The sequence below is a fragment of the Crinia signifera genome, chromosome 5, assembly GCF_055691185.1.
Source record: "Crinia signifera chromosome 5, ASM5569118v1, whole genome shotgun sequence".
In the NCBI taxonomy this organism is placed as follows: Eukaryota; Metazoa; Chordata; class Amphibia; order Anura; family Myobatrachidae; genus Crinia; species Crinia signifera.
In genome coordinates, this window is record NC_139221.1 from 240,475,046 (window position 1) to 240,502,991 (window position 27,946).

Consider the following 27,946-nt stretch of genomic DNA (forward strand, 5'->3'; position numbering starts at 1 on the left):
GGCTTTTTAAAACGGATACAGCTGCAGTGGGAATGCTCCAGGTTGCTGTACCCGTTTAAAAATACAGAGTTTTACCCGTTTAAAATCCGTTTTTTCTTGAAGTGGGAACCCTTTTACACGTTAAAATAAAAATGGCAATGAAAATCAGGAAACCCGACAAATAGGGCTTCGCTGATTTTTTAAAACCAGCCCCAGGCTCCAGGTCCGGGGCTGGTTCCCAAAATACGGGGGGACAAAATGACTAGGGGTCATCCGTATTTTAAGAACCAGCCCCAGGCCAAACCAGCCAGCAGGCTAATGCCACAGCCGGGGGGAGACTTTTTATACAAGTCCCCCCGGCCAAAGCATTCAGCCCAGGGGCCCTGGAGGAGTGGGGACCCCCCAATTAAGGACTTACCTGATCAGGCTGAAGCCTGGTGCTGTCCCCGTTGAACCAGTGCGGTGGTCACCGGGCTGATTGAAGTGTAAAAAAATTAGAATAAAATTTATTGTCTTTTACTGTGGAACTATGAGTCCCAGCAAGCCTCCCCCGCATGCTGGGACTTGGAAAACCACAAGTCCCAGCATGCAGGGCATTAAAGGGCCCGCTGGCACTTGTAGTTCCACAGTAATAAAAATAGTCAAATAAACACACTTACACACAATAAAAATAAAACTTTATTACATCCAAAGCCCATACATACTGATACTTACCTATCTTGAGCCAGTCGGTAGGTCCCTGGGTCCGGGTACGGTGCCTTGGTTCCAGTGCCTTGGTTCCGGGGCTCCAGGGCTGAAGAGTCCGGGGTCCTGGATCTGAAGAAATCCATGGGGGACCTGTGGAAGGAACTCTTCAGCCCTGGAACCCCGAACCAGCCCCGGAACCAAGGCTACCGGGGCCCCCATCTCTGCTGCTGGTCCCCTCCATAGCCGGAGCTGGTCTCTGCCGCTGGACCAGGGCATGCATAGTAGCATCTTCAGTACTGCACATGCGATGGCGGTACTTGTTTATTATCACGGTGCCCCCGATATTGATCGTGCAATGTTTTTTCGCATCGCATTCCATACACCCGATGGCATACGATGCGACTTTAGACCCCTATTTGATTAAAAATTGTATAAGAATCCTAATGGGTGCTTACAATGTTAAATTCACCCCCACGCCACCCCCCACTATAAACGTGAACCCGAAGCGTGGCGAGCGCAGCGAGCCCTCAAGGGGCGGCGGTACGCGTCCTACGACCTTTTCATACCTCCACTATCCACGTCGGCGTGGAGTTGATTGTATATAGCGTGGCGAGCGCAGCTAGCCACCGAGCCCGAAGCGTGGCGAGCGCAGCAAGCCCCGCGAGGGGACGCGTATACCTGTGAAGTTATGCGCGTGCGCTCGCCACGCTTCGGGTTCACTTTTATAGTGGGGGGTGGCGTGGGGGTGCATTTAACATTGTAAGCACCAATTAGGGTGCATTTAACATTTTAAGCATCCATTAGGGTGCTTATACAATTTGTAATCGCATCCCATCGCATTGTATGGCATTGTATGCCATATACAATATCATACAATTTTAAAATTGTATGACATTGTACAACATTGCGCGATATCGCATCGCATACCATCGTATGCCTTATGGTATGCGATGCGATGGGCGCCGTGATAATACACAAGTACCTCTATGAGCGGCTTCGGGAGCAGTCCACAGACACATATTCAGGGTCCAGCGCATGTGCAGTATCGTCCTCAGTACTGCGCATGCTCACTACACTTTTTTATGGGCTGCTGCACAGGCCAGGTCAGACTTCCAATAGGAAGTCATTGCCAGTCACAGTGAAGATAGTGCAGTCTCAGAGACATTTGGCTTCATATAGTGGTGGATTTTACCTGGGGGGCGGGCAGCCCCTCAGCAGGTGAAAACCACCACTGCTTGTGTTTATACCATTTTTACGTCATACACTCCTTCTTTTATACATTCATAAACTTCACGCACATTTTCCTTGAAAAAATTACAATGGGAGTTAGACTATATAAAAATGTTAAGTAAGTTTAATTTATATAGCGCACTTTCTCCAACAGGACTCAAGGCGCTTTACAGACATTATAACAATGCACACATTACAGAGGATGTAAGTAGTACAGTAACAGACAACAGACAAGTGACAGACAAAATAAACCGTTGAGCATACAGTAAGCATAATGCAGGAGTGGTGCAGCATTTTGGATAATAACTTCCTTGGGTTATGTACTCCACCCAGACAAGGTACCAGGTGCGGCAGCCATCTTAGGCGCTCTGCGTAGGATTACCTTGCGTGGAATAGATTAACCCTAAAAGAAATTACCCAAAATGGGTGATTTTAGTGTATATAAAAATGGTGAAATAATAAAATAAGCATTGTACTGTATATTACAGCTTCTTTGTTTTCTTCTAAACATGTATGCGGATATTACTTTTAATTAAATGAAAAGAAGCTGCCATATTTTAGAAGCGCCAAATTAAAAACAAGGTACTTGTTTCCTAGCACGGCCACACCGATAGCAATCTTGAGAGTCTTGAGCATCGCGTCGCATCGGTGGTTTTTTTGTATGGTAACGATGCTCCCGACCGATAAGATACCCCCGATATAGTTATGTACTCACGATGTTTTTTTTTCGCGTCGGTTTTCATATCGGCATCTTGTTGATTGAGTCGTGGCCCTTTTAATTGTATACCCCCGACCGACGCGATACTACCGATTTACTTCTTTTCTCACGATCTCTCTATTAAATCGCGTCGGTCGCGTCGCATGTTTAAGTTAAACCCCCCAATGCTCACGATGCACACGATTTTCATCTGTCCCATTGGCCCAACGATTTTCCCGCTGTTTAGGCCCATTTTAATAGGCCCAATTAATCTATATAGTCCGACCCCCTATAAAATCTACCTAGTAACATATGTTTTAATGTGTTGGAGTGTGTGTTTCTATGTCAATATGAAATCTTCCCTCTGTAATCTGCTCAGTTACAGCATCAATGTCAATATTTATTGTGATAGTCCGGCCCCTTACTTTGACAGCCCCTTCTGTTCTTTTTTCCCCTACTGCCTTTGTGGGTTTGTCTCGGTAGGAGTGAGACGTGTATTCAGTTGCTGGTGATTTCTTGGCTGATTGATCCTTTGCTGGTGATATCTCCCTGATTGATCTTGTGCTTTGAATACTATTTGCTGTTGTTCGTGAGCCTTGTGCTGCGGATTGCTGCTGTTCCAGTGGATTATTGCTGATCCTGATTATTCTGCGATTGATTTCTGCTGATCCTGACCCTGAGCCGTGCTGATCGTTAGTCCTGAGCTGTGGATTGGTCTGCTGTGGAGTGCTCTGTGGGTGATTTCAAGACCTCTGAGATGGCTGAGGTGAATATGTTCTCACTGCCTACAAGTGAGGAGGAGGCAGTGGCGTTTCTGCAGCGCCATCATCTGCTGCCATCAGAGGCTACATGCGACAATGGTCATCCGATGCGGCTGAATTTGAAGGAGACCATGTGGCGCTGTAACGTGAGGGACTGCCGTTTGAAGAGGAGTCTGAGAGCAGGACTGTTCTTTCCTGGCTGTCGTTTGCCTTTCGCTACGCTGGTCCGCTTCATATTTTCCTGGGTGCAGGAATATACCAGCATTGACTACTGCGAGAAGAATTTGTCCCTCTCTAAGAAGACGGCTGTCCTGTACAACAAGTATATGAGGGAGGCCTGCCTGCTGGACCTCATGGCGCAGCCGCAGCGCCGGATCGGAGGTCCCGGCATGATTGTCGAGGTGGATGAGACCCTCTTCGTCAAAAGGCAAGCCAATGTTGGCCGAGTACTGCCCCAGCAATGGGTATTTGGTGGCATATGCAGAGAAACTGGCCAATGTTTCGCCACCAAGGTTGCCACTCGGGACGCCAACACCCTCATGCAAGCTATCCTGCAGTTTGTGGAGCCGGGCTCTCATGTGTACACTGACTGCTGGAGAGCCTACAGTACAGCCCAGCTGAATGCTGCAGGATATGAACATGCCCAGGTCAATCACCGTTATAACTTTGTAGACCCTACAACAGGGGTACATACCCAGAATGTTGAACGGATGTGGGGGGCATGTAAGTGGCGGAATAAACGCCACAGGGGCACCGCCAGGCATATGCTCCAGAGCTATCTGGAGGAGTTCATGTGGCGGAAGAGCCTGGGACAAGAGAATCCTTTTGCCCGCATACTAATTGCCCTGACTTTATTGCCCAAGGACTCTTGAGATTTACCCCCATTTCTGTGTCCCCCATTAATGCTGATGTCATATGTTTTGTTTGCCATTGAAGTTTTTCTATTTTCAATTCCAAAGTAAATTTTCAAAAATGCTTTTAAAACACTTGTGTTTCTTGTCTCAGGTGAATGATTTGTGATGGATGAATGCTATGTAGTCACACCACCACTTTTCAAAATAATTTTTGGAGCGCGGTGAGTGTAGTGGAGTACTAAGTTAAAATCGTGGTAAGCGCAGCAAACCCCAAGAAGCCTGTGTGGGTTATTAACATTATAATTGTCATAGGCTTCTGGGGCTTGGGGCCCTCACCATGGTTTGGACACAGAGAACCACTTTTTTTAAGCATACTAAGCATGCTCAACTTTAAGTTGACATGTTTAGTCGACATGTCAACATGATACACATGTTGACATGTTTAAAAGCATATCGCGTCGGCCGCAATGTACTGTGAGCTTAACAGCTCAATGCTGCCGACCGACGTGACATGTACTTGATTAAGCACTATATAGTGCTTAATCAAGATCTTAACATGTCCGTCGCGTCGGGGCCGTTTTACAACGGCTCCGAGCGACAAGACCGATCAGTATAAGCACTATACAGTGCTTAATACTGTTCTTAACATGTCCGTCGCGTCGGGAACATTTTACAATGGCTCCGACCGACGCGACCGATCAGTATAAGCACTATACAGTGCTTAATACTGTTCTTAACATGTCCGTCGCGTCGGGAGCATTTTACAATGGCTCCGACCGACGCGACCGATCAATTTTGAAGTAACTCCCTGTATTACGCGCGGTATTACGCGCTACACCGTCAATGTACAAAGAAATATCGCGTCGGTCGGTCTTATGCATTGTCGTGAGCGTAACATCACCGCCCGACCGACGCGATTTTTCTGCCTGCCGGAAAAAACGCGCCAAAAGCACTCTGGGGAAGGACATCAGCAGCCATTTTGATGCTAATCAGTGAGAGCACTACGCAGCAGCTGTGTCTGTCTCCCTGCCCCTGCACAAAACAGTAAGTAGATTTACAGACTTACTGAGCATAGGTGGGCCTTTGGGTTTGTGAACAATATATACAGGGTTAGAAGGGTGGGGGTGGGGGGGGGGGATTTGGAGAGGTAGGGGTGCTTACTGTGGTTATACATGTGTCCTTCATATATCATTTGTTTGAGGATTAGGGGTTTATCATTGGCTGTATAGAGTGGATAATGCTTATGTTCAAGGGGTAGTGCTTATCTAAATAGCTATAAAGTGTTTATGTGCAGTAGTTAATGAAGTGTATGACTTTAGTGTCAAGGAAATAATGATAATATGGATAACACAGGTTTATGTGCAGAGAATATGTGCCTGGAAATGATGTACTGTGTGTTATAATACATACAAAATAGTCTGTTGTTTCTGATAGTAATGCATGGTGACATAGACTGTAATGATTTCTTGGTACATATTTGTTAAATAGAGCAGTTTGAGGTGTGTTGTGCTTGTTATTGAAATGGTGCAGCAGGCAGTATGCTGTGTCTACTTTATAGTAATTTGCATGTAAAGTGGTTGGTAATTGAAGTGTGAAATGGCCCCCACAATTGTTAACACCAGCCCCACTATCCACGTGAACCCGAAGCGTGGCGAGCGCAGCGAGCCCCGCGAGGGGCGGCGGTACGCGTCCTCCGACCTTTTCATGCCCTACTATCCACGTCGGCGTGGAGTTGAGAATATAATAGTGTGGCGAGCGCAGCGAGCCACCGAGCCCGAAGCGTGGCGAGCGCAGCGAGCCCCGCGAGGGGACGCGGATACCTTCACAGGTAAGCGCGTCCTCTCGCGGGCTTCACAGGTGTCCGTCGTGATGTGGACACCTGTGAAGCCCGCCAGGGGACGCGCTTACCTGTGAAGGTATCCGCGTCCCCTCGCGGGGCTCGCTGCGCTCGCCACGCTTCGGGCTCGGTGGCTCGCTGCGCTCGCCACACTATTCTATTCTCAACTCCACGCCGACGTGGATAGTAGGGCATGAAAAGGTCGGAGGACGCGTACCGCCGCCCCTCGCGGGGCTCGCTGCGCTCGCCACGCTTCGGGTTCACGTGGATAGTGGGGGTGGATTTGAATGTCATTCCATTTTGATTATTGATGTTTTTTTTATCTGTTTTGTGGAATTGCAGTTGCGGTTATCGGTGAATTTGACCGACAAGATATTTTGAATATTTTGGAAGGCAATTCTACCTTTGAACAGAATAATGTAAGTTGTGCTTAAATTGTGCTTCTAATAAATTTGTTAATGTACCTAAAATGACTTTTTTTCACAGTGTACCACCCCCACTATCCACGTGAACCCGAAGCGTGGCGAGCGCAGCGAGCCCCGCGAGGGGCGGCGGTACGCGTCCTCCGACCTTTTCATGCCCTACTATCCACGTCGGCGTGGAGTTGAGAATATAATAGTGTGGCGAGCGCAGCGAGCCACCGAGCCCGAAGCGTGGCGAGCGCAGCGAGCCCCGCGAGGGGACGCGGATACCTTCACAGGTAAGCGCGTCCTGTCGCGGCCTTCACAGGTGTCCGTGGTGATGTGGACACCTGTGAAGCCCGCCAGGGGACGCGCTTACCTGTGAAGGTATCCGCGTCCCCTCGCGGGGCTCGCTGCGCTCGCCACGCTTCGGGCTCGGTGGCTCGCTGCGCTCGCCACACTATTATATTCTCAACTCCACGCCGACGTGGATAGTAGGGCATGAAAAGGTCGGAGGACGCGTACCGCCGCCCCTCGCGGGGCTCGCTGCGCTCGCCACGCTTCGGGTTCACGTGGATAGTGGGGGTGGATTTGAATGTCATTCCATTTTGATTATTGATGTTTTTTTTATCTGTTTTGTGGAATTGCAGTTGCGGTTATCGGTGAATTTGACCGACAAGATATTTTGAATATTTTGGAAGGCAATTCTACCTTTGAACAGAATAATGTAAGTTGTGCTTAAATTGTGCTTCTAATAAATTTGTTAATGTACCTAAAATGACTTTTTTTCACAGTGTACCACCCCCACTATCCACGTGAACCCGAAGCGTGGCGAGCGCAGCGAGCCCCGCGAGGGGCGGCGGTACGCGTCCTCCGACCTTTTCATGCCCTACTATCCACGTCGGCGTGGAGTTGAGAATATAATAGTGTGGCGAGCGCAGCGAGCCACCGAGCCCGAAGCGTGGCGAGCGCAGCGAGCCCCGCGAGGGGACGCGGATACCTTCACAGGTAAGCGCGTCCTGTCGCGGCCTTCACAGGTGTCCGTGGTGATGTGGACACCTGTGAAGCCCGCCAGGGGACGCGCTTACCTGTGAAGGTATCCGCGTCCCCTCGCGGGGCTCGCTGCGCTCGCCACGCTTCGGGCTCGGTGGCTCGCTGCGCTCGCCACACTATTATATTCTCAACTCCACGCCGACGTGGATAGTAGGGCATGAAAAGGTCGGAGGACGCGTACCGCCGCCCCTCGCGGGGCTCGCTGCGCTCGCCACGCTTCGGGTTCACGTGGATAGTGGGGGTGGATTTGAATGTCATTCCATTTTGATTATTGATGTTTTTTTTATCTGTTTTGTGGAATTGCAGTTGCGGTTATCGGTGAATTTGACCGACAAGATATTTTGAATATTTTGGAAGGCAATTCTACCTTTGAACAGAATAATGTAAGTTGTGCTTAAATTGTGCTTCTAATAAATTTGTTAATGTACCTAAAATGACTTTTTTCACAGTGTACCACCCCCACTATCCACGTGAACCCGAAGCGTGGCGAGCGCAGCGAGCCCCGCGAGGGGCGGCGGTACGCGTCCTCCGACCTTTTCATGCCCTACTATCCACGTCGGCGTGGAGTTGAGAATATAATAGTGTGGCGAGCGCAGCGAGCCACCGAGCCCGAAGCGTGGCGAGCGCAGCGAGCCCCGCGAGGGGACGCGGATACCTTCACAGGTAAGCGCGTCCTGTCGCGGCCTTCACAGGTGTCCGTGGTGATGTGGACACCTGTGAAGCCCGCCAGGGGACGCGCTTACCTGTGAAGGTATCCGCGTCCCCTCGCGGGGCTCGCTGCGCTCGCCACGCTTCGGGCTCGGTGGCTCGCTGCGCTCGCCACACTATTATATTCTCAACTCCACGCCGACGTGGATAGTAGGGCATGAAAAGGTCGGAGGACGCGTACCGCCGCCCCTCGCGGGGCTCGCTGCGCTCGCCACGCTTCGGGTTCACGTGGATAGTGGGGGTGGATTTGAATGTCATTCCATTTTGATTATTGATGTTTTTTTTATCTGTTTTGTGGAATTGCAGTTGCGGTTATCGGTGAATTTGACCGACAAGATATTTTGAATATTTTGGAAGGCAATTCTACCTTTGAACAGAATAATGTAAGTTGTGCTTAAATTGTGCTTCTAATAAATTTGTTAATGTACCTAAAATGACTTTTTTTCACAGTGTACCACCCCCACTATCCACGTGAACCCGAAGCGTGGCGAGCGCAGCGAGCCCCGCGAGGGGCGGCGGTACGCGTCCTCCGACCTTTTCATGCCCTACTATCCACGTCGGCGTGGAGTTGAGAATATAATAGTGTGGCGAGCGCAGCGAGCCACCGAGCCCGAAGCGTGGCGAGCGCAGCGAGCCCCGCGAGGGGACGCGGATACCTTCACAGGTAAGCGCGTCCTGTCGCGGCCTTCACAGGTGTCCGTGGTGATGTGGACACCTGTGAAGCCCGCCAGGGGACGCGCTTACCTGTGAAGGTATCCGCGTCCCCTCGCGGGGCTCGCTGCGCTTGCAACGCTTTGGGTGCGTGTGTATAGTGGAGGGACACAAATATATAATTACTTCTGTTGTCAAATGTGGTGTAAATTGCATTTATTATATCATATGCTATCAATATCTCAGATAAAATTTTTTTTTTTTGCGGATTGTATTTCAGTTTGATTGTGTTTTTTTGGCCGTTTAAGGGAATTAGTTTAAAACTCTTTTTTTTTTTTACACCTGCTACTGACTGAGGTAAATGTTTTTTTTTTTTTTGTAGTGTGTTAATGAATAACAGTGCAGTGCGCTCATTTTAATAGTGTAAACCTAATTTTTTTTTTTTTTTTTACAGAATGGCCCGTGAGGTTGATAGAAACGTCATGAAGAAGTTGATCGATCTCTACAAAGAGAATAGATGTCTGTGGCGAAAAGATCACATGGATTTTCACAACCAGGCAAAGAGGAATGAGGCCTTTGGGAAGATCTCGGCCTACGCTTTGAGACGTGTCCCTAATGCAGACGTCACGTGGGTCCGAAAGAAGTTCACTAATATGCGGACAGTGCTGGTGAAGGAGCACAATCGGGTCCAGCAGTCGCGGTCTTCAGGAACTGACCCTGCAGATGTGTACCAGCCAAAGTTGTGGTACTACGACCGTATGCTCTTTATTGTGGAGGAGCAAGGAAGGAGGGAAGCAGAGGGAACTGCTACGGATGAAGACTCTTCATCCACTGCACAGGAGAGTGCTGACGTAGTAGTTCCCTCTGAGTCGTCGCAGCAGGGTGAGTCGTTGTCGGAGGTGGCGCCTCCTGCGGTGGCGAGCACCTCATCAGCTCCCCCCAGGAGGCGTAGAAGGAGACGTGCGACAAGACCTGCTGCTACCGGCCAGGAATATTGCTGCCCATACAAGGAGGAAGCAGTAAACAATCCCTCAGATGACTGCAAAATGTTCACGAATCATGTGTGCGCAGAAATGCGAAAGTGGAAGGGATCAACGCAACACCACTTTAAGCGTGTGCTGTATGGCCTGATGTTGCAGGCAGCAGAGGATGATATCTGTGCTGACTGCAACGGAACGTCATGCCGCAATGCGCACAGACAGCCACCACGCCCACACCCACATCACCCCCCCATGTTCAGTGCGCCGGTTGCTCCTCCGCCTGCCCCTTACTATGCGCCGGGACCCCCTATGCCACCTCCCACTGATCCCTCGACTTTGCCTGGTGCTGTGTACTCCGCATTGCGGAATGTGCAGCCCTCCACCCCAGGCGAAGAGCGTTATTCAAATTATTAATTCGGCTAATTCGGCTAATTTGACTTTTAATTTATAATTTGGCAGCAATGTTCTTGTTTCTCTTCCTTTCTGAGTACTCTACAATAATGAGTTTTTAGTCATGTACTACAATTTTGGTTGGTGAACGTTGCAGTGCGGTCTTCCTGAATTTTGCGATGGCTGTACTAGTTTTGCTCCTTCACTAACCACTGTTCTGCATATTTGTAACTTCTTTCGGATTCATGTGATTGTTTGCATTAGTGGGCACTGTTTTGGAGTGTGCCGTGATCTTCCCACGCCTCATTTCAATTTGCCTGGTTGTGATAGCCAGGCATCTATTCTCTTTGTACTGATCGATCAACTTCTTCTGATTTTGTATTTTGTGTGTCGACATGATATTTAAATTGTTAAAAAATTAAAAATTAAAAAAAGAAAAAAAAAAACAAAAAAAAAAAAGACAAAAAACATAATATTTGTATTTATTGAGATTTTGTATTTTGTGTGTCGACATTCGTATTGTTTAAAAATAAAAAAAAATGAACCTAAAGAAAAATGTCAAAAAATATTTTAAAAATGACATTTAAATTGTTAAAAAAAAAAAATTTAAAAAAAGAAAAAAAAATAAAAAAAATAAAAGACAAAAAACATAATATTTGTATTTATTGATTGTTTTCTATGTAATGTAATAAAATATGTTTCATTAAAAAAAAAAAAAAAGGAAAAAAATAATAAATTTTGAAATAGGTTTAAAAAAAAGAAAGGTAAAAAAAATAACTTTTCAATAAAAGTGTTGAAATATATTATCATGTGTCGTGTTATTTATTATTTCGGGTGTAAATGTGTGTTTAAATTTGCGTCGCTCGCATCAGGGCCATTGAATAATGACATTCAGTGCTCCCGATGGGAACGATAGTTCAGGTGTAGTTTGAAATAGTGTGTTGAAATAGTGTGTAAATTGTAAATGGGTGTTTGCAATAAAACACATTTAATCGCTCGCGTCAGGGGTATTGAATACAGACATTCAGTGCTCCCGATGGGAGCGATAGTTCAGGTTTAGTTATAAATTGGGTGTAAACTGTAATTGTGGGTGTAAATGTGGGGTTCAATTGGAAGCAGCCATGTAAAACCATAAAATGGCTGCTTTTGATAAAAAAAATGTCGTAGCTCATGTCAGGGGCATTGAATAGTGACATTCAGTGCTCCCGATGGGACCGATAGTTGAGGTGGAGTAATGCTGGGTACACACCAGGACGACTAGGGCCCGATCAGCACAATCTAGATCCAATTCCGATCAATTGGATGTAGATTGTGTGTTGATTGGGCCCTTTTCTGACCTGGTGTGGAACGATTCCGATCCGATGCGCGGTCCCGCGGGTCGGTCGGTCGTTATTGAGCGGATCGGACCCGCTCACGGTGCACATCGTGAGCGGGTCGTGCCCTCCCGCGTCATCGTGAGCGCGTTGGACCAGACACTGACGACCCTGGTGTGTACCCCGCATTAAAAATAGGGTGCAACTTGTACATGTGGGTGTAAATGTGGGGTTGTATTGGAAGCAGCCATGTACAACCATAAAATGGCTGCTTTTGATAAAAAAATCGCGTCGGTCGCGTCGGGGGCATTGAATACTGACATTTAGTGCTCCCGATGGGACCGATATATGTTAAAACCCCCGATATCGGTGAATGCTTCAATTATCGCGTCGGTCGCGTCGGGGACAATAAATCCTGTCATTTAGTGTTCCCGATGGGACCGATATCTGGTAATCCACCCGATTTCAGGAAAATCTTCAATTATCGCGTCGGTCGTGTCGCGGTAATTGAAGCATGGTACACGATACACAGGATTAGCAAAAATCAAGAGAATCGCGTCCGTCGGGGGTGATCGCGGCCCTTAAAGTGCACTAAATAAGAGCCGCGACCGATCCCGATTGTGGCCGTGCTAGGAAACAAGTACCAAAAACAATAATCACATTTACTACAGAGATCTTCATATTTTCACAATAGCAAATAAAATGAAACATAATGCCAAAATTCTAATTAAGTCTATTTAAACCTTCATAACATTGGTATTACATTGACTGATTCTATACTGAAAGATACAGGACACTGACTCTGCTAGCAAACTAACAAAAATAGTACTACTCAAATACATTAACATTTAAAAGTAAAAAATCTTTAAAAGAGAAAATGTTTTGACCTCAGCATTTTAGCAGCCATTTAGCAACATATCTATAAAACCAAGAACTCAGAATCTATTATCCCCAACTCTTTACGTCTTTAATGTTTTATCTTGTTTTTCATTACCTGCATTCACAGGTTCATTAACACATTTATGAACCAAGTGTTGACATGCCATATCTCTAAGTGGCTAATGAGGGGGCTGATTTTGATAAATAGGAGTTTGCCTGCCATTACATTAATTGTTCTGTCATCCTTTGCTCATTACCATGGGTATCTCTGTCAATGCTGTCAGGAGCTTTGCACCAACCTGACTCAGGATCTCTTCCTAAAGTCTCAATTGTGACTATATAATAAAAGAATAACCTTACTTTCCAAACTTGTAACAAAGACATTCTTCAGAAATGTGGTGATGTGGATCTTCCAGAGGGAAGCTTCAAACGCAACATTATTATATGCAGTACGCAGACGGAAGATATATTTTAATATATACAGTATTATTTTTGTCCTGTAAATTATTTAAAGGGTCATCATTCCTTTATTATTTAATTTGCCATGTATGCAGTGCTTTTGTGAATGTGACCTAGATTGTTTCTTATACATTGGAGTAATACGGATATAAATTTTGCAAAGCTTTGGAAAAACCACCCACGTTAAATGCCAATGGATCTGTCATCTCCACACATTAATTATGGCAACCAAATGCTAGCCAACAGCACTGCTGTCATCTTGGCAAGTGTGTTCCACCGTCGATAACATCCTCATTGTATTACATTTCTATTTTCCTGTGTCTCATTACTATTTGCAAACTGTCGTTGCACAGCAGAGAAAACCGGTAAGCATCATCAGATTATACCTTGCACAAATGGAACTCTTAATTGTCAGTAAAGTAATGCAATTGTACAAGGGAATGTTGTTTGCTATGGGAAACTAGAAAACACACTGACATATGGTCCTTAATGAGGCAAATAAGATATGGGGAAGAAACAAATGTCAATGAAAGTGAAAGCGATTGGCAGCTGATGAGAGAGAGAATTCATCAACATATTATTCCCATTTGGGATCAGAGCTTATGGCCCATTGTGTCTGTGTGCAAGAGGATGATTTAGTTTCCTTGACTATTAATGTCAGATGCTAGGCAAGATGACGACCAGTAAATGGCACTTTCGCAGTCACTTCTTAAGCTTTTGGGGCTTGTGGCTTGATTGAAAGATCCAATGTGCCATGTCATATTGCTTTGTCAGAGAAGTATAACAAAAGAGAAAATGTTTTATTGGCAGTTAAAGTATAAACTAAGTCAGAAGCCAAATAGTGCAACACTTTAAAATGTAACAATTCCGAATCTCTAATTCCTTTTGAAATCTCAGTATAAAAAAATGACAACCAATTTAAATTCATTAGAACTCTGATGCATGTCAGGCTCAATTACAACCGCTTCGCATGTACGGAATCATTGTACATCTTCTGTAAATAGCCAAACCTGCCCTATTCGAATGCTTAGAATTATAGACATGGTCATCATCAGTGCACACTTGCTATGTTTACAGGCAAAGCACTATGCCTATTGTTTACAGGCAAAGCACCGCCAAGCACTGTCTCTCCCTGCGGGTGAGGGCGTGGCCGTCACTATACACCTGAAGCAATCAGTGCTCCATTTCTAAGCCATCTAGTCAAACTTCGTAGAAATATAGTTAAAATTGCCCCATGTGTATGCCCCTTTAGTACTATTTCAAAAAATCTGTGGTGACCACAATTGTATCCAAAGGTGTCAAGTTGATTTTGTGACAAAGTTGCTGGCTGATGGTAAAAAAATATTGATGACAATACATTAATTAGACAAGATAAAAGCTAAGCTCGCCCTAGAAGTACACATGACTGCACCTTTCCTACTTTGGATACATTCAGCCAAATGCAATAACCTCCGAGTTCGGCCAGCATGGATTTGCCTAGTAAGTGGCATCCCACACGGCTGCTGAAATAGGGGGCTATTACATTTGGCCTTTGATGTGAACAAAGAGATCTCTAGAGAAATTCATGCTTGGAAAAGTCGAATGCCAATGAACAAGGAGAAGACTACTGTAGCAGTGAGATGGCTTGATACAATCAAATCAATGGATGCCACACTATTTACACTAAGCCCCTTGACTAAAGATTGAAGTTTGTTCAAGTCAGCTATCCATTGGGCTGCCATACGTTATCATCAACTTGAAGGCACTAATAACATCATTATATTAATACAGAAGGGCATTGAAAAAGCGTATGCACAAATGTAGTGAAAAAAATAAAATCAGATTGGGTCATCATACACAGCAGTGAAGTCAGAGCTGGAGGATACAACATGGACAGTCTGTGGACCCCTATTTATTATTCAACCTCTCCAGATCAAGCTGGCCTCCTCATCTCTTAAAATGCCCCTTGTTGAAGCAGTGTGCATACTATTACTAATTTTCTTAGAAACTGTTTTTGAAAGTTTGACATGTCTTAAAGCATGCAATCCTTAATAAGTCCCTCTATGTGTAACAAAAGAGATGGTAATCCTGCTCTCGCTTACTGTAGCTGCACTCATTCAATGTTCACTCCACCTACCTTACTTCCCACTGTGGATGAGACCACCTCCCAAAATATAATGAGAGGCACTGCTGGCACATTCATTCTTAATTCCTCTTTTTTTCCATATAAAACAAAGTTTGCTTGCTGTGTCCCATCTCGGTAGCACTACGTCTGTTTTTCCATTAAAATGCATCATATTTGCATTGCTATGCTAATAGAATGCACAAGCAGTTTTCTATGATTAAAATGATAGACAGCATTCTTATTCTGTGTGTGACTGCTTCTGTATTCATATACAAAATGATGTTACATTGTAGAAATGTGAATAATACTGTATGCATATTTGCTGAAAACATGGTGCCTGGGAACTGCTGGCTCACTCCTGTGATGCATCTTGCTGTGACTGATGAATTGAGGCTAGATGTATTAGGACGCACCCGTATCACACAGGTTGTTTTTTTGTGAATACTTGAGGTACCGGAAGTTTGGTAGATGATTATTGTAGTCTTGCAAATTGGATGAAGTCTTGAGCATAAAATAGAAAACATCAGATAATTCCAAAAGGAGTCAATGTTACCCAGTACATGGCAAGTTGTCTTCACAGAGAACCACCTCAAGGAGGTGTGGATTTTGGTGGCCTTATGGTGCAGGTTGCAGCCCCCTGTCTGGACCTCTTTATGGACTGATCAACGCTGGCAACTGATGAATAGATATTCAAAGACAGATGAAGTCGTAGTTGCAGACAGGTGTAAGAGAAGAGGAGTACTGATCCAGGTAATTACCAGAATGACTGGCTAGAGCTGAAGACAAATATGAAGTACTTGATCCAGAGATTTTACCAGGATTCCTGGACCAGAGCTGGAGAAATGAGGAAATCCTTGATCCAGAGTTTTACAAGAATTACTGGATCGGTACCAAAGAAACAATTAATTGTACATATACTTGCTCTGGAGATTTTACCAGGATTACTGGACTGGAGCTGAAGAAACGAAGAATACAGCAATGCTGATCTGAAGAATTTAGCTGGAGCTCCGGATGCGGAACCTTACAGCAGTTTGAAAGCATTGTATTGGCGTCTGTTTGAAGTCAGAGCCTCAGCTTTAAACTTCCTGTGTTCTGCTGATTGGTTGCAGTGTGGATGGGCGAATGTCCATCTGTCTATTTGTTGAACTCCAACAAGATGACAGCTCCCAGTGGACACTCATGTTGCTGCCATCCCTTACACCAGGGGTGGGGAACCTTTTTTGTGCCAAGGGCCGTTTGTATGGGGGAAAAAATCCTTCAGGGGCCATATTTAAAAATGTCTCTTACAAATTGTCCTGTTGCAGCTGTCCCACGCTTCGGTGGCTGCTGCTGAATAGGACTGTCAGTCTCCAGTTGCTGTTGATTAAGAGGAATCTTGTGTGGTGGGTGGGAGGGCCACTCAGATGGCTACGGGGGCCGCATACGGCCCCAGGGCCTGAGGTTCCCCATTCCTGCCTTACACCATGAGGAGACACTGGAGCTAGCTGCTGAAGCAGGAAGAAGCAAACACCAGGGGGCAAAAAGACTCATCACCAACCCGTCAGAGCAAAGAAGAGGATGGAGGAAGCACTCACCAGACAGTCCAAGTGGGTAAGCGGTGCTGAACTTGCTGAACTTCACTATCTGCTGCAAATTGATTCTGCCCAGGTGCTTTTTCAATGGCTCAAAGAGTTTGAAAACACTTGGTGTCAGGTCAGGGCTGTAGGAAGGATGGTCTAGTAACTCCCAATGGTAGCGCCATTACAACTTACTTTACATGTGCAGTTGGCAGAGTGTAGCCTATCATTATGGAGCTACAAGTAGGGCAAGGTCCGGACCATACTCTGCTTTACTCAACACTTTAATGGACAAAACCATGTGCATTGCAGGTGGGGCTGATGTAACATGTGCAGACACAGTTAGATTTGGGTTATTTTGTTTTTGTGCAGAGTAAATACTGGCTGCTTTATTCTTACACTGCAATTTAGTTTGAACACACCCCACCCAAATGTAACTCTCTTTGCACATGTTACATCAGCCTCCCCCTGCAGTGCACATGGTTTTGTCCATTAAAGGAGTTTGTTTTTGCAAACCAACCAGAATAACCCCCCCAAGTCTCTTTGCTCCAAAAAGTGACCATTGTAGTATTGTAATATTATTTATATATTGGACAGAGAAAGACAGGACATTTGTTAGGTATAGAGACAGTTTCACATTCCAAAATAGACTTGTGTTAGAACAGTTCATTAAGGGAATGAGAATATCCACTGTAAAATAGGAAAGGTTGAGTGAGGTCATATTTGAAAGAGATGAATATGGTAGACTCCATTATGTTGTACTCAGCCACTCTCTTTCATCCTACGAATTTAATAGTCTATACTAATATTCAGTCTAGAAAAGAGCATTTTCTGTACCTTATGGGGGAAGAAAATACATTTAAATTCTGCTTCAAACGCTTTGCATTCTCTGCATTATTTAACGCAAGCTGTATGGCAGTTGCTGGACTTTTTTTCTGCTTAATAAGAAAAACATCAAAATGCTTGTAATATTGCTTCCTTAGCAAACCACACTTAATAGATGGAACTTGGTCTGTGCATGACACAGAGAACATCAATCAGGCCTGGATTTTATTTCAATTTGTTATGGAAGCTGTCTAAGTGAAAAAATGCTTATGTTGTGAAATTGTCCCAGAATATACACACGCATATAATGTAACCACAAGGGGGTCTTATACGAGGAAAAACAAATCTGTCTCAATTGCACCTGCATTATTGCAGGATAAAATTAAACAGACATTGCCAAAATTTCCTCATGAATTCCTTAAAATTCTCCATAACACATTTATAACAATTCTATTCTTCATGCTGGTACGAGAAAATAAACAGGTGCTATGAAAAACAGTCTCCTTCACATGCAGTGGTGCAGTGTTGGGTCCGCCCCCCCCCCCCCCTCAACTACACTTACCTCCTCCAAAGACTCCTAAATCCACACACACTATATACAGTATATTGTGACACAGATCACAAACACGGGGACTCAGATTAAGCCTTTGATGTTTATTTTCAACAGCAGGTCACAGCATACCAGGTTGATTCCACACGCGATCATATTTACAGGCAGTAGCATACAGGCAATCTCAGGGGAAGACATATATATATATATATATATATATATATATATATATATATATATATATATATATATACATATATATACATATACCAACAAATAGAAGCGGCACTCATGAGGCTGTTCAATTTCAAAAAGTATGTCTTTATTCCGACATGTTTCGGGATATTTCACCCGTCGTCAGGGAACAAGGTACATATGAATCAAAGCAGGTTTTTATTCACCACAGAGTCCACATTCACCAATCAGGCTAGGGAGCAACAAAGGCCACCGCCAATCACACCTGTATCCACATTACCACCAATTGATCAACACTGACCAATCAGCGGCATGCTGAACGGGTGAAGGTGCAGGGAAACCTCAGTGCGCCCTATGCCCAGTGCAAAATTTAAAACCAAATATATTAAAATACTTTAGACTAAAGGAACAAAAGAAATGCAAATATGTACATAAACGGCTGTCATAATATTAGGAATAGTTGCATTATCATATGCTATAAAGAGGCAAGAATAGACACATCAATCAGTTACACAAGAAGTTATATTGTATATACAGTAAAGCTATCCAACAGTATGTTGGCAAACTAGCCAACACTAGAACAACTATGCTGATATCTGCATCAATAAAGACACATATATCTACAGAAAGCAATGCATACTTAATTTTTCATTCAATCTCTTTGGGGATAACATGTTTCGTCGTAACCTTATGACTTTATCAAAGGTATGATACCTTTGATAAAGTCGTAAGGTTACGACGAAACATGTTAGGCAGCACTTGCTACTTTTAACTTGGACTCTGAAATCATTCTGGACACTGCCGTTCATCACTCCCTGCCCACCCTTGGACCCCCTCATTGCCCAATACCCGGATTGCTACCTCCTTGCATGGGACTTAATCTCCCACCCACTGTGGATCCCCAATTCCGCATATATTGTGAGGACCTTTCCAACATCCAGGAATAAGACCATCCTCCAGCGTGAACAAACCCACTGTGGATTACAAATTTCACACCATTGTGAGGACCCCACAATAAATTGGGAACAAGATCATCCTACAGCGTTATTTTCGCAATCCAGCACTGTATTCCGTTTTTCATACCATCAAGGGGTATAAATCCAGTGGATCAAGGAGCCCAGTATTTATATGGGAGCAAGATAAAACCAGCAGTGTTCCAGATATATAAGTATAAACCTTGATTGTCTAAACCTTTATACATATACCATTTTAAATTATTGTCATTGATGACTTTTTTATGTTTCTTTTTAATAAATTAACCTTGTAATATCCAATTGATCCGTTTTTAGCGCTCCACAATATTTTTCCTTTGGAGATTCTCTAACACTCTCCGCCCCCCTTCGCCGCCCATCGCAATTATAATTATCGCATATGTTCTAACATATGCGATAATTATAGAAAAGGACAGCTCTTGCGTTAAGAGCTGTCCTTTGCGGTGAGAGTCGCCGGGTCCCAGCAGGTCCCGGTGGCTCCCCCCTCCCTCCCAAACCCGGCGCTGCTGCTGCTGCGCCTGGCTCTCCTCCTCCCTGCACCCGAAAGAGGATCAGTGCAGGGAGGAGGTCACAGGTCCGGGCAGCACAGCTCTGTGCTGCCCGGACACAGGTGAGAGGGGCGATGCGGGGCGGCGGGGGTCCATGCGGGGTGGCGGCGGAGGGTTGTGGTAGAAGCCCATTGGCTTCTATGGGGCATCCCCAGATTTTTCTGACGATGCCCCCCGCCGGTAACCCGGCGGGGGATGCTTACAGCATCCCAAAATGCGGTAAAAACCCTGATAACGGGGGGGGGGGGGGGGGGTTTACTGCATTTTTAGCTTAGAGAATCTCCCCCCTAGTCTGATAAAGTTAAAACAACAAGATTTAATGGAGGTATTATACGGAATACAGTCATGCTTCCCATTAATGTTAATTACCAGACTGGCTACATGGGGATAATATTTATTATAATACTACTACAGAGGCAGCTTTCTTAATTGGCAATAGTACAATTTCTTTCTTGCACATACAAGAGGAAGAAATTCCCATATCAGTTTGTGCAAACCCACTTTTGATGTCCACAGCACAGCGCTACACCATAAAAATACTATACATTTGTAAGTATCCTTATTTGACTGTCTGTAAATACCCAGTTTGTTGTATCACTGTCTCCTTTTGCAAAGTGCAACGGAATATGCTGCGCTAAATAAGACTGTTAATTAATATAAACTGTTAATAATAATATTCCTACCCTTCGTACATAATCTGTCCTTTCAAAACAGAAACACAAGTTACCCCTTTACAATATGGAACAAGAATGGCTTAAAAACTATATAACAACTCATGAACTGTGAAACAGGGAAACATTACAATTTGTGCAGGCAGTGGAACAGTTCCCAATAATAAGGCCTTTTCCCTTGGCATGCCTGCAGGCACAATACTATGTGGCTGGTCTCTCCGAGGTGCTTTCCCCAAAAGATTAAAACAACCTATAAGTCAACTTTCTAATGATGGAATATTCTTCTTTCAAAGCGATTTCTGTGCATTACTCATTCCTTCATAGCCCTCTAAATTATGAGACTCAAAAAACAGGATTAGCACAATGGAGGAATCAATTCCCATCACTCAGTCCCCCCCCAAAATACTAAAATCATTTGAATTATCCATTAAATTAGAATCAGCAACATCCTATGAAATTATTTTTAAATATACTTCATAAAACATATTTGTCGCAACATCACTAATATCTCATGGAAATGTTAACAAATCATTCATGTCCCAGGTGTGGATCTCAAAGAGCAGAATTGTTTCACTGATTATGGGAATTCCCGATATTTTGGATCCAGACTTCGAAATACGTTCCTCAACATTTGGGCGATATTTGGCATTACACCAGAAAGAACTCAAATAGCATATGGAGTTAGAAAATTCTCATAATAATATCTACGGTTGCTAAAAAAATTATGTGTGGATCCAACCTACAGCCCCCCATTATCACTTCTTTTGGCAAAATTGCTTTATATCTTTACAATGGAGTGGCTTGAGGCTTCATTATAAAAAGAGAGCTCACTGAAAAAAATGTCAAGGTATGGAAAAGTTACATAGAACCTTGTCAGAGTCTCTGAAAGAGCAGATATGAAAATGTTTTAAAAATACATTATGGTATGAAACAGAAATGTATTTACGAGATCCTCGAATATCGATTGCTGTTACATGATTTATAGATACACTGCTTCTGCTGATAGTGTACCCCTTTGCAAGGGAAGAATGGGCACGGATCCAGGCATACTTCCCCAAAATCCCTTTAATATATTGCGCTAGATAATTGTAACAAAAGATACTACTACACAATGTACAATGGTATATATTTCTTTGTATTGCATATCAAATTGTAATAATAATATATAGTTTTATGTACTGTACACAAAGATGACATTTTGATTGTAAGTTTATATTATGCTTCACTAAAAGAAAGTTTTGAAAAATGTTGACTGAAAAAATATCGACAAGGTGAAAAAACAACAAAAAGGTAATCAAAAACATAATATGTGGACAGTTAAAATGTTGACAAAGATGCACCTGATGGCTGGTGTCTCTCAATTACTGCTAAAAGTCCAGACTTTCCAAGAGATTTGAGCCTTAGGTTGACCAGTTTGGGTCTGGTTAGGAATTATTGCAAGGGGATCCCTAGCTTTGGTCATCTCCCTGCTTTAGCAGCCTGGTGCTTTTCATCGGAAAATATCCCTACAACAATGTTATGCTTATTTTCCAATGCCATCCAGGGCTGGTTATGAATTTGGATGGGGGAGAACCCGCACATTTTTATTTCTTAAACTTAACTATTTCTTATCATATAGTAAAAATAATTAAATACAATATCCTTTAGTTATCTCTTAAAAACTAAATAAGATTTGTTTTTCCTGCAGCAGTTGTTTGTAATCACCTTTTACACCAGCAAGCTGGGTCACACCCAGGATTTAGACCCAGCTCTAACCTGGGTGCGACCTGACTTGTGACCCTTTTGCCTCCCCACCCAGCATAATGCCAGGCTAATGACATCAATGGAGGCAGACCCTGAGCCGGCACTGTGAGATGAGAGCATCAGGCCCTGCGTTGCATCGACCCTGGCTACTCGTTTACAGTGTACAGTGAGCAGGGTTGAACCTATGTTGAACCCTGCTCATTACCCAGTTGGAATTCCTGGGGTATCGTGAACCGGGTCATTTCAAATTGGAGCGTTTACACTGCTTGCAAGCCTGGCTTTTTGCTCGCTCCAGTGCAAAAACCGGGTTATTTAGGCTGGTCTAAAGGGGTATAAATGGGGAAGTAATGTGAACAGGCAGGTGCTAATAAATTTAATTAAATATCAGAACATACACTAGCTATGAAGGACATAAATGAAGTTCTGTAAACTGTAGTTTAATCCACAAACAGCTAAAAAGCAGGAGCTAAGTCCTACTGATCTCATATAATTGCACCAGCCCTATTGATACTTCTCCATCCGCATGTAATTTAGTTGCACACCCATTCTGTACTTAGCCTAGGCTCTACTGCTTCTTCCCGTCCCTGTGGTGCAGCGTAAGTTGAATATATGAGAAAAAACATGGCACAGACATAGGCATGCCTGCTTTGTGCACATTCGCATTATAAAACTAAGTAAAAACTGTAGCATAATCTTCAGTTCTGCTTCTGGATACATAATTGCTATAAATTTTGAAACTTAAGTTACTGCCTCAATTATAGCAGGCAGTGCTGTGATATCACTGCAAGCACCCATTGACCCAATAGAAGGCCAAACAACTGCTACTGGGATTCATAAAACTGCATTAAAAATGTGATCCTGTGGTTGCACTAATAAAACATAAGCAGATATTTGTGGACCTGTTCTAGCTTTGTTACATATTTTATTTAAAGGAGGAATTCTTTAACCCTTAGTGCTCCAGAAAAGCTTAAAGATTTGGGGGGATAATAATGTCTCAGCCAAGAGAGATGGCTTTAATCACTAAGGAATCACACGCTAGGCTTCATCCATTTATATGGGGTCTATATATACAGTATTAGTTTTGCTATTGCTATGCTGCAAATGATAAAATGTTCAATAAAGCTAAACATTTACACATGGCACTAAATTAAATTTAAAACGTAATAAAAGCTCATGAATGTTAGTAATTACAATTAATGATAATAAAAGAGTGTTTACTGAATTATAACTTTACTTCACATAAATATAAAGGCACATGTGTGTCACATACCAATTCCAGTCACCATAACATCAATAGATACTGTCCCTATGGGACACTTCTGTTTTGCTCCTGTCCAATAACTGCCTTTTAATCATGTTAGCATCCTCCATGCCTCCAGTACTATTTTTATCTAAACGGCTGACACACACACACACAGTGGATGGCATTGCCGTGAGCTGGGCAAGACACCGTGGGGCTAATTCAATTAGGAGCGAGTTTGTATCATGAAACTCGCATACACTGAGTAAATGCAGGCCCCTCAGAAATCTGAGTATCAGTGAGAAGTGGCAGTGTGTGGGACTCGCAGCGAGGCTGTACAGCTTCTCTACAAACTGTGAGCTGGGAAATGTTTGTGAAAGAGTGAAGAAACCATCCTAGACCCCAAAAAGTAACATCTGAGACAGCAGTACCATATAGAAGATGTTAATGGCTGTAAGGAAGTACTGTACTAAAGGTTCGTCATATGTAACAAGTGGCTGATTTTTGCCCTGTTCGTTAATGGTGGATAAATTCTAACAAGTATGCATCTTTCAAAAAATGAAATTCTTCCTAGCATTTTTGGTTACAGAAAAAATGTATGTAAAGTGAGTTTTCAAAGTTTTGATACTATTTTGTCAAAAGTTGATAAATGCTTCTTAGCTTCCATTTGCAGGTTCTAAATCCCCTCTCCCATTAATACAACACTAGTGTACATGTCATACCTTGTGGCACTTGTTTATGGGAAGAAAGATACATGGACCTGACAGTTTTGTTGGGACCCTACTCTGAGCTGCAATCACCCCATTTTGTGGCATGGGGTGGACTATTCCAGCTGCCTCTCACGGTATCTTGTGAGAGTGGAATACACAACCTGTCTGATTAATGCTGTATTACTTAAATCTTTAGTATTGTGTTCATGTGAGGTCTGAGTCCTATTGGAAAAAACTCTATAAAAATAAAACTATTACTATCTATTTAACCCATTATTGAACTTTAACTGTCTTTGTTGTCAGATATATATACTGTAGTTCAAACTCCCACTGCGCCCCCCCCCCCCCCCCCCACGCACACACTACCCAAGTGCATGATTTATGTTCAAGAGATTCTGCACTGTATCCCGGCATTACTAGCTTAAAATAAAGATTATCCCCTAACTATTGACTGGCTCAGGTGGCTGCACAGGAAAAAGTGAGTTTCCTCAATATAACCAATGCAATGTTTCAATTGAATTGCAAATGCAATCATAGTGAATGTTCACTGTGAAACCGGCTCACAGAACCCAACTTGTAGCAAATTAATTTAACCATTAAGATTGAACGCCATACTGAACTTTTTTTAATTTAATTTATTTTATTGAAGCATAAAATAAAAAATCAATACAACCAATTGCTTGTATATAGTGCAAAACTTAAGATACAAAAGAGTAAAATAAACAAGATTATTTTCATATCATCAAGATTCTCTCAGTACCATGCTTAGCTAAAGACTTTCTGTACAGATATAAATTGAGAAAAGAAAAAAAAAGGAGAAAAAAGAGAAAGGAAGAAAAAAAATTGACAAACACTTCCAATTCTTGATTATTCATAAAGAAAGAAAACCAATGTAATTATCTCTGCGTGGTATGGTCGGTCCGGTTCTCCTCTCAATCAATATTCCCCCTTTCTAGGCCCCCAATTTAGAACTCCATATATGGACCTTTATATCATGGGTTTGTGTTTCAATTTAACTTTCCCATGTGTTGAAAAAATTTTCAGCAACTATATCTTTTCTCATGGATGCTTCCAACCATTCCATTTTAAATATATAATTTAATTCTCTAAGAAAAAAAGGAGAATGGTGGTGCCGTAGTATGCAACCAAAATAGCAATATACACTTTTTGGTAATCGCTGATATAATAATCAAGAGTTTGCGTACTCCTTGGTTGATAAGAGTACCCTCCAGCATAAGACCAAAGATTGCCCATTCTGCAGTTAATAATAATGCAGAAACTAAATACTGTGTAGTATATCTCCATACTTGAGCCCAACATCTCTCTATTTCTGGGCATTTCCACAGACAGTGAAATAGCTCGGCCCCTTGTGTACCACATCGCGGGCATAGATGGTCAGAGATTAATCCCATCAAGTATCTATGCTGTGGTGACAAATAAGTTCTATGTAACACATTAAGAAATATTTCTACATATGACGCAGCTGGTACCAGTTTAATAGAAACTTCTAGGGCTTTCAATAATTTTTTTATAGTCAACATAGGTAGGTGTTCTCTCCATTGTGTCATCCCAGTTCGTAAATTGTCATATTGAAGAGGAGTATGTAGAAATGCATGAGTCGAAATCGCATTACAAGAGACGTTTTCCTTTAACAACAACGTATCCAATGGGTTACTGTAGTCCTTTGGTGAGAGCACTCTGGAGAGACCAGCCACATAGTGCTGCGTCTGTAGAAATGCTAGTGGAAAATGTTGTAAAATTGGGAATGTGTCTATCCACGTCCCCCCCCCTTGTCGGGATTTCGGCGGTCGGGATTCCGGCGTCGGGATTTTGAACACCGGGATCCCGACCGCCGGGATTTCATACTGAATCCACCCATACTGAACTTACCAAATCTACAGAGCAACAGGAGATAGCATGAGATGCAGTGCAATTTAAATCCCCATATCCAAAGATCAACATTTTTATTTGTAAAAAATGTTCTATACTGTAGAGGATAGCATACAATTCGTTGGATCAAAGCTAATTATGTGGTCCTCCTTTTTTAAAAGCTGTGCTGCAGATCCCTAACTAAATCAGGAATTTACAGAAAAGATGGTGTTCCAGCTGTTTAAATGTCATCAGTTCGCAAATAGATCAGCTGTGCAAGATATATTGTACACAGGTGTCCTCGGTTAATTCACTCACCTGGTAACCTTCGCCTTGAGCTACATCGCCAAGAACGCATCTATTTCACAGTCAGAAATATTTAGTGCTCTGGAGTCTGAGTAGTGGTAAACAGAGCATGGATTCCCTGTCCCACAAGAAACACATTTAGCATTTTAACAGGAATTCACATTTCCCAGTCATTTTTACGTGTCATTACTTTGCTTTCAGAATCCCTTTTCTGACTGTAAACTGGTAGCATTTATGATTGCTGATGCTAATTTGCAAATGGCAAAAAATGAACTTAATAATTACTGATTGTCTTGGTTGATGTTAACAGCTATGCTGATGTACACAGAACTGTACGCAGCATGGGTGCATAGATGCATCCTCATACACCTTATATCTAAACAATATGTCAAGGCTGGGACATTCCAAGATGCAGCAATATTGGCTGCTGCATCCTAGCACTTGCTAAACAGATTCAGACTTAGAAGCACACAGATGTACAAATGTCGCACTTAAAATGAATAAATGTAAACTAGCTTACATTTTTTTACTTATGCAAATAAAATGCACATTTTAAGAGAGAAAGACGCTTGTTGAAGTCAAAACTCGTATGACCTGCGGCGCCAAGAGGGGCTATTTGCTGCATTTTCAGCGATTTTGTACAAGGTCACATTTTTTTGTATACATTAGAAATAAATGTAACACACCTACTATTTGATCAACAGTGTCTAGATAGACTGTCAGTAGGTCTGCACCAGATGGTTGATAGTCTATATATTATGACAGGGTCAAAAGGTCAATGGTAAATAGTCAACATGGATTTAGGTCGACAGGGTCAAACGTTACCATGCATATTGTCGATATAGTAAATGGTCAACTTTTTTGTGTTGTTTTAAACCTACAGTAATCCTAATCTATACATAGCAGCTAACTGTAACTGACCCTTTTCCACTACCTAAACCTCTGATAAGTACCTAACCCTAGCAGTCCTCTCTATCAGCCTTAAGGTGCCCATACACGTTACAATTATTGTATACAATATTGTATACAATATCGCATCTCATCGAATCTCGGTTTTGCGATGAGATGAGATCTAGTACAAAAAGTATGTGCTGCACAAAACCAAGATGCGATGAGATGCGATATTGTATACAATAATTGTAATGTGTATGGGCACCTTAACCCTAACCCTCCCCCCAAGTGCTTAACTCTAGAAATCATGAAAAACCATGTGTGGACACATGTGTGAACAGATAAAGCTGCATCCTGCAAAATAGCTTCTGTTCGCCTGCATCCTGCTAAAACATAATGGGTGAAATTTAATAGGATGAGAGATTCAGAAAGTGAGATATTTGGTAAGAAATCTCCAGGGTTTTTTTTAAAGCGGCAATCATTTACTTCAAAAATCAAACTAGTTTTGCAGTGTAAATGATTGCTGCTTTAAAAAAACGAGATTTCTTACCAAATATCTCACTTTCTGAATCTCTCATCCTATTAAATTTCACCCAATGGCCCTTATTCTGATTGAGTCTGGCTCAGTGTTAGGTATTTGCTCATGTGCAGAGGCGTATCTGCGCATGTGCGAACGCCTCGCACGTCCGAACACAGAGTGAGGTCCATGCAGAAAACGATCGTACGGAACCATCCGAGCAGGAGGTGGAGAGGGGCGTGAAGAGCTGTTTGGGCACATTGCCATATGCGTACACTCCGCGTTTCATGGGTGTTCCCATGAAAATGTGGGGCGTACCTATGGTAATGTGGCTGTGACGCACATGTGGG

General features: G+C 43.2%; 2 protein-coding genes across 10 annotated transcripts in view; one reads left to right on the forward strand and one right to left on the reverse strand.

Annotated features, from left to right (window-relative positions):
- The window catches only part of RARB (retinoic acid receptor beta), a 750,738-nt gene that overhangs the window by 640,281 nt on the left and 82,511 nt on the right, over positions 1 to 27,946 (reverse strand). The gene's annotated exons all lie outside the window — the stretch shown is intronic.
- LOC146079662 (uncharacterized) lies at positions 8,525 to 10,698 on the forward strand. Its single transcript, XM_083186344.1, has 2 exons — positions 8,525 to 8,590; positions 9,313 to 10,698. Exon 2 carries the CDS (start codon positions 9,314 to 9,316, stop codon positions 10,250 to 10,252), a length of 939 nt encoding a protein of 312 aa, XP_083042470.1. The 5' UTR covers positions 8,525 to 8,590; position 9,313; the 3' UTR covers positions 10,253 to 10,698.

Coding starts and splice junctions, on each gene's coding strand:
- LOC146079662 (XM_083186344.1), top strand. CDS start 9,314: ATGGCCCGTGAGGTTGATAGAAACGTCATGAAGAAGTTGATCGATCTC.